The sequence below is a fragment of the Manis javanica genome, chromosome 17 (genome assembly GCF_040802235.1).
Source record: "Manis javanica isolate MJ-LG chromosome 17, MJ_LKY, whole genome shotgun sequence".
Classification (NCBI taxonomy): Eukaryota; Metazoa; Chordata; class Mammalia; order Pholidota; family Manidae; genus Manis; species Manis javanica.
This window is the reverse complement of record NC_133172.1, coordinates 12,539,908-12,551,717: the sequence shown is the minus strand read 5'-3', so window position 1 is coordinate 12,551,717 and position 11,810 is coordinate 12,539,908. Positions and strand designations below refer to the sequence as shown.

Here is an 11,810-nt window from a genome sequence, read left to right as displayed (position 1 = left end):
ATACTACTTTTTAGTAGTTAAGGGAATAGACGCTTCTAAAAGCACAAATCAGAGGCCAGGGAAGGTAGTCATTCAACCATCAGTACCCAAATTAAGCATCCCAGGCTTTGGACTCAACAGCAGCTAACAGGTTGAACAATGGTTCAGATCCTTACACATACTTAAATTTCACAGCAGTTCAGGTGGCTTGGTGGGGTGGGGGCGGAAGGATCTCTGCTCTAGACGTTCATTTCCTTCCTGGCTGCGGAGGACGGTACCCGGGAAAGGCACGCATGCGCGTAGGACAGCCGTCTTTGGTCCCGGAACTTAGGTTCCAGGTTCCGCGGAGCCCCGGACCACGAGCTTGTTCTCCGCCGGAAGTGACCGGTGAGGGCGTGGGACCTGGGTGGGCGTGCGGAGCTGCGGCGGCGGTTAGCAAGTCGTACAGAATCGGGATGGAGGCCGTGGCGACCGGGGCGGCTGCGAGGAAACCCGATGAAGGTGAGGTTTTGTCCACGCGGAGGCGACCGGAATGTGTGGCTGGGTTGTTACTGGGAAATTATTCCCCGTTAACGCGAAAGGAAGACTCTTTATAGGGGAACACCTCCCCTGGGCCTTACCTGTCTCCACTACTTTGTCCGGATTAACTACTCTGGTTGCAAGCCGACTTCCTTCATCTCCTCCCCCCACCGAAATTAATCTCTTCCAAGTTCCAGGCCAGCCTTTTCGGGGACAGGCTAACCCACTTCTTACCAGTCTAACTTTCAGGTTAACATAAACCTCCCCTCTGCCCTGGACCTCCCCTCTGCCCTAGGCCCAAGGTCCCAGCCAACCGTGCTTCTCAAGTTAACCTTCCCTGTGTCACAGTGACTCTTCGTTGCCCCAGGCTAACTCCTTTACTGTTCCAGGCTAGCCCTTCTCCTGGCCCATGCACACTCTGCTCAGAGTAATGCCCTGTCCCCAGAGGTGTGATTAGGAGGTTGGCCAAGAATTGGTTAATCCGGAAGCTGGATGATAGGTATGTGGGGGAGGGGGTGGTCATTGGTCATTGTACTCACTACTTTTGTGCATGTTTGAAGTTTTCCATAATTAAAAAGAAAAAAAATAAATAAAACTAAACACCTAAAAAAAAATCTACCCCCTGAACCCATGCTGCCTTCCAGATAGATACCATCTGCCTTCTCAAAAATCAGCTCCACTTGTCTTCTTTTTCCAACCTCCCACTCACTGCAGTCTGGCTTTGACCTTCAGAAACTGCTCTGATAAGGGTCACCAGTGACCTCCGCCATGTGGTTAAACCCAATTACCCTATTCGGGTTTTTTTCTTACTAGGCTTCTTGGAGATTCTGGTGCCCCTTCATTCCTCTTGAAAGTTTTCCCTTCGTCGCAGTGGCACCACCACTCTTTCTGATTTCCTTCCTCACTCTTGGGTTTCTCCTGCTCAGCCTCTACTAGCTGGGGCTGCTATAGCAAATGACCAGAGCTGGGCAGCTTAAAATAACACAAGTTTATTCTGTCACAGTTCTGGGGGCCAGAAGTCTAAGATCACCAGGCTGAAAAATCAGGGCATCAGGAGGAATGTGGAGGACTCCCTCAGAGGCTTAAGGGGAGAACTCCGTCCTTGCCTCTTCCAGCTTCTGTGGCTCCTGGCATTCCTTGACTTGTGGCCACATCACTGCAATTTTTGCTCCCATCTGTCTTTTCATTGCTTTCTCTTCTGTGTGTGTCAAATCTCCCTTGGGCTCTCTCTTATAGGACACCTAAGATGGCATTTAGGGCCCACCCAGATAATCCAAAATAAGCTCCCTCTTTGAGATCCTTAACTTTATCCAGTCTGCAAAGTCCCTTTTTTTTCTTTATTTTGGCCATGTAGAGTAACACTCCCGAGTTCTAGGAATTAAGATGTGGTGGTGATGGTGGTTCGGGGCCACCTCTTATTCTCTTGCACAGGCACATCTCCTCATCCAGTCAAAGCTCTCTCCTAGCCCCCTCTTCTCATCCCTCACACACTCCCTGACCCTCCCTGCCACCTCTCATTTCCTTTGGCTTTAGTTCTTGTCTGGGCTCTGATGACTCCCACCACTCTGTCCCCAGCCCAGCCCCCTCTCCTAAGAAGTCTCCAGCGATCTTAGGTGCCTCCCTGGGGATGTCCCAGGCCCATCCTACCCTCCACATCCCAAACAGCCCTCAACATCTTTCCCAAAATTTGCTCATCATCCATGACTCTGTCTCGGCAGTTTGACCAGTCCCTGGGTAGAGCCTGGGCCCTAACTGGCTGCCTCCTTCACCTCTCAGCCCTTCCACCCCATTGTCTGCCAGCCACCTGAACAGCTTTCTAACTACCACCCCCTCTTGTTTTCCTGCTGCACTTAAGTCCTGCTTGCTGCAGCCTTGCTTCATTTTCCACTTTTGAGAAACAGCTCTCACCAATGATTGTCTAGTGCTCAGTAATTGTCTCTGAGCTTGCCTGTCTTCCACATCAGACTGGGTGCTCCCCGAGGGCAGGGGCTAGATTGCATACCTCCCATGGACCCTTAGCATTGCCCAGCTTGGGGCCTTGCATAGACTTAGAGTGGTTGGATAAATGTGCAATGAGCTGGAGAGAGTGAGTGGGTGTGGGGGACAATAAGTGGAAAGGCAAAGAATTGAGTAGGTCAATAAAGGTGGTAAAGGACTGAGTAAACACATCAAGCACAGTCCTGCCTCAGGGCCTTTGCACTGGCTGTTCCCTCTGCCTGGAACTCTTCCCCCAGAAATCTCATGGCTCAGTCCCTCATTACCCCAGGTTTCTAGTGAAGTGTCACTTTTTGGGCAAGGTCTTGTCTGACTGACCCATTTAAAATTACAGCTTTCCCCCATGGTTCCCCCCTCCTTCCCTCTGTTTTTTTTTAGCATAACTCTTGAAACCACCTAACACACTATGTATTTCCTAATACACTGTGTTCTCAGTAATTATGTTTTTAATTGCCTGTGTTCCACAGTAAAATGCCAACTTCTTGCTAGAGCCTAGAATAGTGCCCACAATATAGTAGGCGCTCAGTAAACGTGAACTGAGTGGACCATTGAACACCTAGTCCTCTCCACCCACTCTCCCTTCCCCGACTCCCATCCCTGGGCTAACAAATTTCCCCTCACCCCATAGGCTGTACAGAGACCTGTCCTGCACACTGGGGGGAGCCGAGCTGGATGCTGGGCCCATCCAGACCCCAGGACAAGGTGGAAGCAGCAGAAGGAGCCCCAGGGGCCCTGGACAGTGACCCTGCTGAGGCTGAGGATGCAGCGGTGAGTGCCATGCTGCGTGCTGTGGCTGCCAGCCACCTGCCTGTGTGCAGCCAGCAGCAGGGTGAGCCTGACCTGACTGAGCGGGAGAAGGTGGCCATCCTGGGCCGGCTGTACCACGAGAAGCCGCTGGTGTTCCTGGAGCGCTTCCGCACGGGCCTTCGCGAGGAGCACCTGGCCTGCTTTGGCCACCTGCGTGGTGACTACCGCGCAGACTTCTACTGTGCTGAGGTGGCCCGGCAGGACACTGCCCGACCACGCACCCTGCGCACCTGCCTGCGTAACCGGCGTTATGCGGCCCTGCGGGAGCTCATCCAAGGTGTGGGGATGGGGCTGGTGGGAGGGAGTCTGGGGCTCAGAGGGCCTGGTTGTGAGAGTGGGACATGGGGAGAGGCTGAGACACACTGAGGTGCTGGGGAGAGACAGCTGGAGACACACTGTCCCAGGGAAGAGAATGGGACAAGCGGTGGGAAGGGTCAGAATTTAGGATGACAGGAGGCCGTTTCAGGTCAGTGGGCCAAAGACCCAGTACCCAGCACTGCGATAACTGGTTATCCCTTAGGAAAATTAGTTCTGTACCTCACACCATACACAAAGGCACTGCAGGACACCGAGGAGAATGTGTTTATGACCCTAGGGACACAAAGACCCTCTGGAACAAGACACATGTGACAAGCATGGAGGAAAACATTCATACCTTTTTGACTTTGACATAATTACAAGCATCTTTGTGACCAAAGACACCTGACCTAAAGTTAAGAAATGAGAACAAATGAAGCAGAGAGAAAGTGAAGTTTCTAGTTAGGGACAAGGCCCGGGATATAGGGAGAGGAGACAAAGTGAGGCACGGCAACAGGCGGGGAGCTGAGGTGAAGACAGGATGGGCAGGAGGACGGTGAGGGGAGCCCAGGTGACAAGCTAAGAAAGCAAGAGAGACAGGAATGGTGGAGAGGGAGAAACTGAGACCCAGAGAGAGGGGTGACAGGCAGGGTGAAGGAGCGAGAGAAACTAGGTGGTGGGAAATGCCAGACCCAGGGAGGTGGAGGTAAGAGGGCAGGGCTAAGCAGCCAGACCCCGGGGCTGCAGAGGCCAGGATTCCTGGCAGGTTCTCATCCTTGATTGGGTGAAAGGGCCCAGGGCAGGTCACGCTGTTTTCTGAGGGACAGAGCTTCCTCTGCAAGAGCAAGCAGCCAGGGGAGTGGAAGGACCTGGGCTTGGGAGGGGTGGGGAAGCCAGGCCCACCCAAGGGGTGGCTGCAGAGAGGGGCGCTCTGGGGAAAGGTGAGATCTGGCATCTGGAAGACCACCAGGGACACCCACAGCTGGGCAGGTGCCCTGCCTACCAAATCCTGTGCACACACATGCCAGCTCCCTGCATGTGCATGCTTATATGCCCCACAGTGCATCCGTGTCCAGGCGATTCTCCCTCAGCTGGAAGGGGGCTCAGTAAACAGGTGCCCATAGTCTACAGTACACCTGCCTACAATACCATGCATGCCAGCTGCCTGGCACTTGGGTGGCCATTGGTGCTGACACTAACAGAATGTGTGGACATGTGTAACCATGCACATACACGGATGGGCAGGAGCTTGGGAATCCTGTCCAGGCACATGTAGAGGCCTGACACACACAAGCTCAGATGCACACGGGAGTGCCTGTGGCTGCCGACCTCCTGTATCTACCTATTTACCTACATGCCTGAGTGTGCACATGCACGCCTGCGCTTGTATGTTCGTGCCTGCCACCAGCACAATCACACATGACCTGCTCAGACACGTACTCTAGACCCAGGCCTCTCCTTGCCTGCAGACCCCTGGCCCCCGCCCACCCTGTCTCCTCTGTGTAGGGGGCGAGTACTTCAGCGACGAGCAGATGCGGTTCCGGGCCCCGCTGCTGTACGAGCAGTACATTGGCCAGTACCTAACCCAGGAGGAGCTCAGCACGCGCACCCCAACCCACCAGCCGCCCAGGCCCGGCTCCCCAAGCATGCCTGCCTGCCCACTCACAGATCTGCTACTCCAGTCCTACCAAGAACGGGAGCTGCAGCAGCGGTTGCTCCAGCAGCAGGAGGAGGAAGAGGCCTGTGTAGAGGAGGAGGAAGAAGAGGAGGACAGTGATGAGGAAGGTTAGGGCCAGTAGCAGGGCAGCCCCAACCTGCAAGAGCCGACATCGCGTCCTCCCCTGCCCAGCCTGGGTGCCCTGGCCCTTCCCTGCCCCTCCATCGTCTCCGTCCCCTGCTTCTCAAAGCACCCAGCAATCCCTCATCTCCTGGCCTTTGCTCATGCTGTGCCCTCCTCCAGGAATGCCCCCACCTCAGCACCTTTCGGGGATCAGGTCCCAACCTCGTGCAGTGTCCAGCGCACTGCCTTGTCTCCATGTGTGAAGTGTGCCCTGGGGGGCTGAGACTGGGCTGTCCTGGTCATTACTGTTTCCAGTCCTTCCCAGCACAAAGGAAGCAGCCCTCTGTGAACGTGGGTTCGGCACACCCCTCACATCCCCCCCACTGTGGATGTCCCCACTGCAGACCAGAGGCCCAGCAAAGACTCGGAGGCCTGGGTCCCCGACTCAGAAGAGAGGCTGATCCTGCGGGAAGAGTTCACCAGCCGGATGCACCGGCACTTCCTGGATGGCAAGGACGGGGACTTCGACTACAGGTGCTCCCGTGCCCCGTTCCCCCACCCCAGCTGGCACCCCACAGCCCTCGGCTGCATGCCAGATCCCAGGCGCCTCCTCCGAGGGCCTCAGTTGTTGGTGTTAGAAGGCCCCGGAAGGTCAGTGTCAGCAGGTGACCACGGACTAGCTTTGCCCGTCTGTTGAGTCTCAGTCCCCTCACCTGAAGGAGGGGAATGAACAGGGCTGGCATGCAGCTTAAAGTTGATAAAACACTGAAACATTTCCATTCGGGTACGTGGTGGTGGCCTAGTAGGATGCCGCTACCCCAAGTCACCTCAGTGTTCCCCAGGGACCCCAGCTTCTCTAGGAGCCTGGCCCGCCTCATGCTATAGGCAGGGGCCCCTGGCAGAGTTAATGCCCCATGGAGAAGGGCATGTGGTGGACAGCCTCAGCGCTGGTTGTAGTCTCCCAGTGCAACTCCAGCGGCAGGACACATGGCTGCTACACTGGGAAGGATGGGAAAAGGACACAGGAGAGTGAAGTGTCAGAGTCAAGGATAATAGTCTCGTCACCTGAGACAGTCTCACCTTGTCCCAAACACTGGGAGTGACAACAGGGCCCTGGTTTCAAACGCAGCTCCAATGAGCAAGTGGGCCCTCAGGGCCTCATCAGTAGAGTGGAGATCGCGGGTGCCACGGCCACAGGCAGCCCTAGGACCGAGCATCACCAGCCCAGTCTGGGAATCCTGGCTCTGCAGGCACACCTGGCTGATCCACTCAGCTGCCTTGGAGCCTTGCAGCCTGAATCCCCACACCGGGCAGTGGGCAGAGAACCTGGGTCATGGGGAACCCTTGGTAGGGGCACCACTGCCGCCATAAACCCCAGTGCCCACAAGGAAGTGGTCCTTGAGTGAGGAATGGGAGGGGTGGGAGCTGAGCCTTCCCTGCCCTGAACAGCATCCTGCTCCAGTGAGGAAGCCAAGGCACCCTCGGGCATCTAGTGGAGATGGGCCCACGAAGAAAGGCACAGCGGGGTCAGCAAGGGAGAGTGCCAAGGGGCTAGGGAAGGCTGGCTGGGCAGGTGACATTTGAGCAGAGACCTGCAGGAAGTGAAAGGTAAGTGAAATAAATCCTGGGGGAGAGAGAGTTCCTGTGGGTGGGGGATAGCCAGTGCAAGAGCCCCAAGGTGTCCCGGAGGAACAGCAAGGCTGCTGGAGCGGTGGCAAGGGGTGAGGACTGAAGAGGAGGTCTTGTCCCAGGTGGCAGGGCTGGGTCAGATAGAGCTTGTGCACTGAGTCAGTGTGGTGGGAGCCGTGGGAGGGCGTGGAGTGGAGTGGGGGCCCTCACAGTTTGGGGTCACCCATTGCCTTAGGGTGGGATAATTCTCTGTGCAGGGAACAGTCTTCTGCAGCAGGGTGTTGAGTGACATATCCCTGGTACCCCCAGTTGTGGCAGCCAGACTGTTTCCAGTCATCAGCAGATGTCCCCTGGGGGGCAAAATCTTACTGGTTGAGAACCCCTGTCTCAGGAATACAGGCCCCTGTGTCACCACATCTTCCAGCTTTGTGAAGTTTTTATGTAACATCTCCAATTTGGGAAATGGCGCCTTTTGTTTGAGGCCCTGAGACCAACTCCCCCTCCGGAAGTTAGCTCCTTCTCTCAGCTGCCAGTGTGCAGCCTTTGGCCTTCCGGGGAGGTCGGGGGACAGGCCCCAGCTCCTCCAAAGGGTGAGAAGCAGAAAAATGGGGAGGCTGGGATCCCCAGCAGAGTGAGCCCCTGACAGCCCCTCCCCCTGCAGCACCGTGGACGACAACCCCGACTTTGACAACCTGGACATCGTGGCTCGTGATGAGGAGGAGAGGTACTTTGATGAGGAGGAGCCCGACGATGCACCCAGCCCAGAGCTGGATGGGAACTGATGGTCCCCAGCTGCCCACCCTGCCCACTCCCCCACTTGACAGCCGATCACAGGCCGGCTTCCTGACGGGAGGGCATTGCCCCTCAGCCTCAGCTTCGCTGGGTCCAGTCCCGTCCCAGACACCCAGGTCCGTGTCCTGGGTTCCCTGCATTCCCCTCACTGCTTTCCTCCCCACCCTGCGTCTCTGGTATCTCAGTTTCTTCTCTCTCTCTCTGCTGCCTTTCTGTCATCTGCTTCTCGTGTGTCTCCCTCTTTCCACCCCTCACTGTCTTTTCTACCTTTCTCTTTCTTTCTCTCTGTGCCTTGGCCTCTGTCCCCAGGATGAACACCTTCCCTTTGTCCAAGGCCAATGGGGCCCTTGGTAGCTGGAGCAGCCAGGTTGGTGCCAGGGCCCAGCTGGGGCTGACCCAGCCTGGCGCAGCTCTCCCTTGCCCCCCTGGTCTCTACCTGGTTTCTCCTGTGTCTCAGGCTCCAGTTCGTCCCTCCTTGCCTCTTGTCATGTTCCCATCTCTCCTTCAGCCTCACTCTGGGCCTGTGGGTCTTCCGAGTATATTTCCATCTCTAGGCCTCTGTGCTCTGTCCCCCTCTGTCTACAGCCTTTTATCTCAGGGTTTCAGTGCCCCCTGCAGCTGGGCTGCCCAGTGATACAGCCTCATTGCAGGCAGCGGGGAGACTGCAGGGTGTTCATTGGCTCTCATCTCTCCCTCTGCACCCAGGCTTGGGAGGGATGAGCAGGGGCAGCACTGGGCATCATGGGCCTGCCAGCTTGGGGTATAGGGAGGGGGGCTTTCCCCTCCCAGCCCCCCGCTTCTAGCCCCACTGGCCCTCTTTTGCCTGGCCACAATTTCCCTTCACTTCCTCTGCCTCCCTCTCGCTCTCCTGTTTATACTCCCCGAATACGCACAGGCTGTTATCATGGGCCCTGAGTCATCCCACACACAGCCTGCTCCGGCATCCCTGCCCCCGCCGGCCACAGGGCCCGCCCCACAGAGCCCCCTGCCGCCCTGGGCTAATGGGAGCCAGATGGCCGCCGGGTGACTCAGCCACTGGCCTGTGGGAACCCAGGCGTCCTGCCTTCCCATGCCCCCACACCCAGCTCATGCTCCCCCAGTAGACACACAGAAGGGGCCGGCTGCAGGGGGCAGGATGGGAGCGCAGGCCAAGAATCAGGTGGGGCCTAGGGACCCCTCACTCCTGTGAGCCAGAATGGTGGCATCTTGCCACAACCAAGTCTGGAGAACCCTCAAAAACACCTCCCCAGGCATGTGGCCCAGAGCTAGGGGAAGACCCCGAGGCCGCCTGGGGCCACGGCTCTTGACCCCCAGGCCTCAGCTCTGCCCTTTGGGTCAACCAGAATTACAGCCAGACATAGAAAGAGAGCTGGACAGAGGCCAAGGGATGTTCAGATGGAAAGACTATTAAGGAAACTTCCGGTTACTGAGCAGTTCTGTGCCAGGCCCGAGTGGTTTTGAATTGACTTGAACTTGCCACACTGAATCCTCCAAACAGCCCCATAAATGTGGGCCAAGAGAGGTCCAGAAAGGAGCTGTGACCTGCTCAAGGCCACAAGGCCATCAGAGGTGGAGACCCAGGCCTAGAACCACACAAGCCGTGAGACCACTGCTAGCCTGCGTGTCAGCTGTCAGGGCCAGCCAGCGGACAGACTTCCTCGCTTGGAAAGACTGAAGCAGAGTTAGCTGTTGAGGATGACAGCAGGGACGCCTTGGGGGTTCTGCCCTCGCATTTGGCGCTGTCCTGCACCCAGGTGTGGGCTGAATCTTCCCGGTGTAGACAAGGACTTGAGTCGCCGATGCATCCAATGGTGCTCATAGTTCATACCGTCAGTACTGATGGTCCGTCTCCAGAGGAGGTCCGAGGTAAGCCAGCCAGCTAGACTCACACCGAAGAGAGAAATGTTTGTATCTTGGGTCCTTGGTTCATGCCTTCAGTTTGCGAAAGCCATTTCATAAGAGGGCTGAGCCCTGGGCAGTGTGTACATTTTTCACCAGTCTTATCATTTGATGATTAAAGTTGTTTGTGATATACTTTGCCATACATAAATTTGTTGTATAATTTTTTTTGGAGTGATGAGAGAGCAATTGAGTCAATTAGGGTTAGTCAGATGGTGGAGATGGGAGCGTCTGTAGCCGAGAGACACACCCCCGGCACAGCCTCAGACGCAGAGGGGCCTGGGGAGCACTGTCTGCCCACCCTGGGGTTGGGGTTGGGGTTGGGGTGGGCGGAGAGGCTGAGTCAGGGAGGGCGGGCCCAGCTGAGGGAGCCCCCCATGGGCATCCGGCCCCCGCCCTCGTGTCTCCTGTCTGTCCTGGCTGGCTCATTTGGCGCAGTCCTTACCCCCACCGCCCATGTCTGACACCTCGGTGTCCTGCAGAAGCTGCCCGCGCTCCCTGCCCCTCCTGCAGGTCTTTCTCCCCGCTCCTGTCTCCTGTCCTCTGCCTCCCCCCTCGGCTTTCCACTCTGCGCCTCTGGCTCTCCGTGCCTCCCTATCACTCTACTCCCCCTCCCGTGGCCTCCTCTCCCTTCTCTCCTTGTCAGTCCCTCAATCCCTGTCTGAGCACCGCTGTCACTGTCTCCCCGTGCCTGTTGGCAGTGTCCCTCCCACTCTGCTCCTGCTAGTCTTCACCCTCATTTTCTCCCCGCTGCCCTCTCCCGGTTGTCTCTCTTGGCCTGCTCCCCTCACCCCATCTCGGTCTCTTAGGCCCTGGGAAACCCAGCAGGGATGTCCAGGTCAAACGTTCCCTGGTGGCCCCTGGAAGCCTAGCCTGAGGGGTTGCTGCCTTGCCCCCACCCAGAGGGACAGGCGGGGGACTGGGAGGCTGTGGCCTGTCTGGCCAGAAGGAAGTGTCTGTGCTGTGGCCTGGTCATCCCCGCCCCCAGGACCTGCCGGGCTGCTGCCGCCCCCGGACTGGGGCCGAGTAAACACAGCCGAAGGCAGCCTGGGATATTTATACCGAGGTCCGGGCGTGGGTCCAGTGCCCACCACAGCCCCTGCCCTGCCCTGCCTGCCGCAGCCAGCCCTGAGCCAGCGTGGCACCAGCCAGCACGGGGACATGCCGCAGGCGCAGCCTCCTCTCAGCACAGAGGCCCCAGGAGCTTCACTGGGGCGCAGGATGCCTGCCTGCCCTGGAAACACCACAGAAACGCAGTCCCACAGACGCAGATGCTGTGAACAGGAGTACACACCCACCCCACCGAGAACTCCAGACGCCCCGGAAGGTGGTGCAGAATGACGACCTTTGCAGCTGCCCACACACAGGGACACACAGTGCAAACCCACCTGCTCACAGATCTGAGAATGCCAGCCTCTGGGGCGGACATGCACTCTCACAAACGTGCTCTGTCTACAAGCGACGCACAACACTGACCACAAAACATAACCCAGAAGCCACTCACCCACAGGCATACAAACACTGGGAACTGTCACCCGCACTGAAAACACAGCTCGTGCAGGAAACACAAAACACAACACCTGGAAACACACCTTTCTCACAGACCCATAAACATACAGCGAAAACACCCACATTGCAAGACAGACTTAGGCTAGGACGGCGCACGTTTTACACCCCAAGAACAGCAAACATTGAGAAAAAATGCAGACACACATGCCCCAGGGATAGAATCCACTAGTATGCACAGGCTTGCCAAGTCACACGGAGTTGGCCACGTGCTGGGGACACACACTGAAAACACCATCCCTTCCCAGCACAGCCCACAGGCACCGGCTGGTGTGAGACCCTGGTACTAGACACACGACTCACACCACCAAGCTTGTGGATTCACACACACACCCCGCACCAGAGGTGTACATCCACACACACCCCACACCAGAGGTCCAGAGATTTAAGGACAAGGGGTTTTCTCCTCCCCCCACCATTCCCTCCCTGTGTCTCCCTCTCATGCTGACCCCAGTCCTAGGCCTGTCTCGGGGAAGGAGCAGGAAGGCCTGAGCTGACCTCCCCTGGCCCGGCTTCCTGCCCTGTGGGGGCCGGACGGGAAGCTGGG

At 57.2% G+C, this 11,810-nt stretch overlaps 1 protein-coding gene across 1 annotated transcript; it reads left to right on the top strand.

Annotated features, from left to right (window-relative positions):
- The first annotated feature begins 270 nt into the window (after positions 1-270).
- On the top strand, positions 271-9,848 carry CCDC97 (coiled-coil domain containing 97). Its single transcript, XM_017640366.3, has 5 exons — positions 271-480; positions 3,122-3,577; positions 5,104-5,382; positions 5,782-5,911; positions 7,668-9,848. Exons 1-5 carry the CDS (start codon positions 273-275, stop codon positions 7,786-7,788), a joined length of 1,194 nt encoding a protein of 397 aa, XP_017495855.1. The 5' UTR covers positions 271-272; the 3' UTR covers positions 7,789-9,848.
- Positions 9,849-11,810: the final 1,962 nt, after the last annotated feature.

Bases quoted from the DNA above. Each gene is read 5' to 3' on its own strand.
- CCDC97 (XM_017640366.3), top strand. From the start codon at position 273: ATGCGCGTAGGACAGCCGTCTTTGGTCCCGGAACTTAGGTTCCAGGTT. The intron at 5,383-5,781 runs GTTAGGGCCAGT...TCCCCACTGCAG, and splicing joins GGAGGACAGTGATGAGGAAG to ACCAGAGGCCCAGCAAAGAC. The intron at 5,912-7,667 runs GTGCTCCCGTGC...CTCCCCCTGCAG, and splicing joins GACGGGGACTTCGACTACAG to CACCGTGGACGACAACCCCG.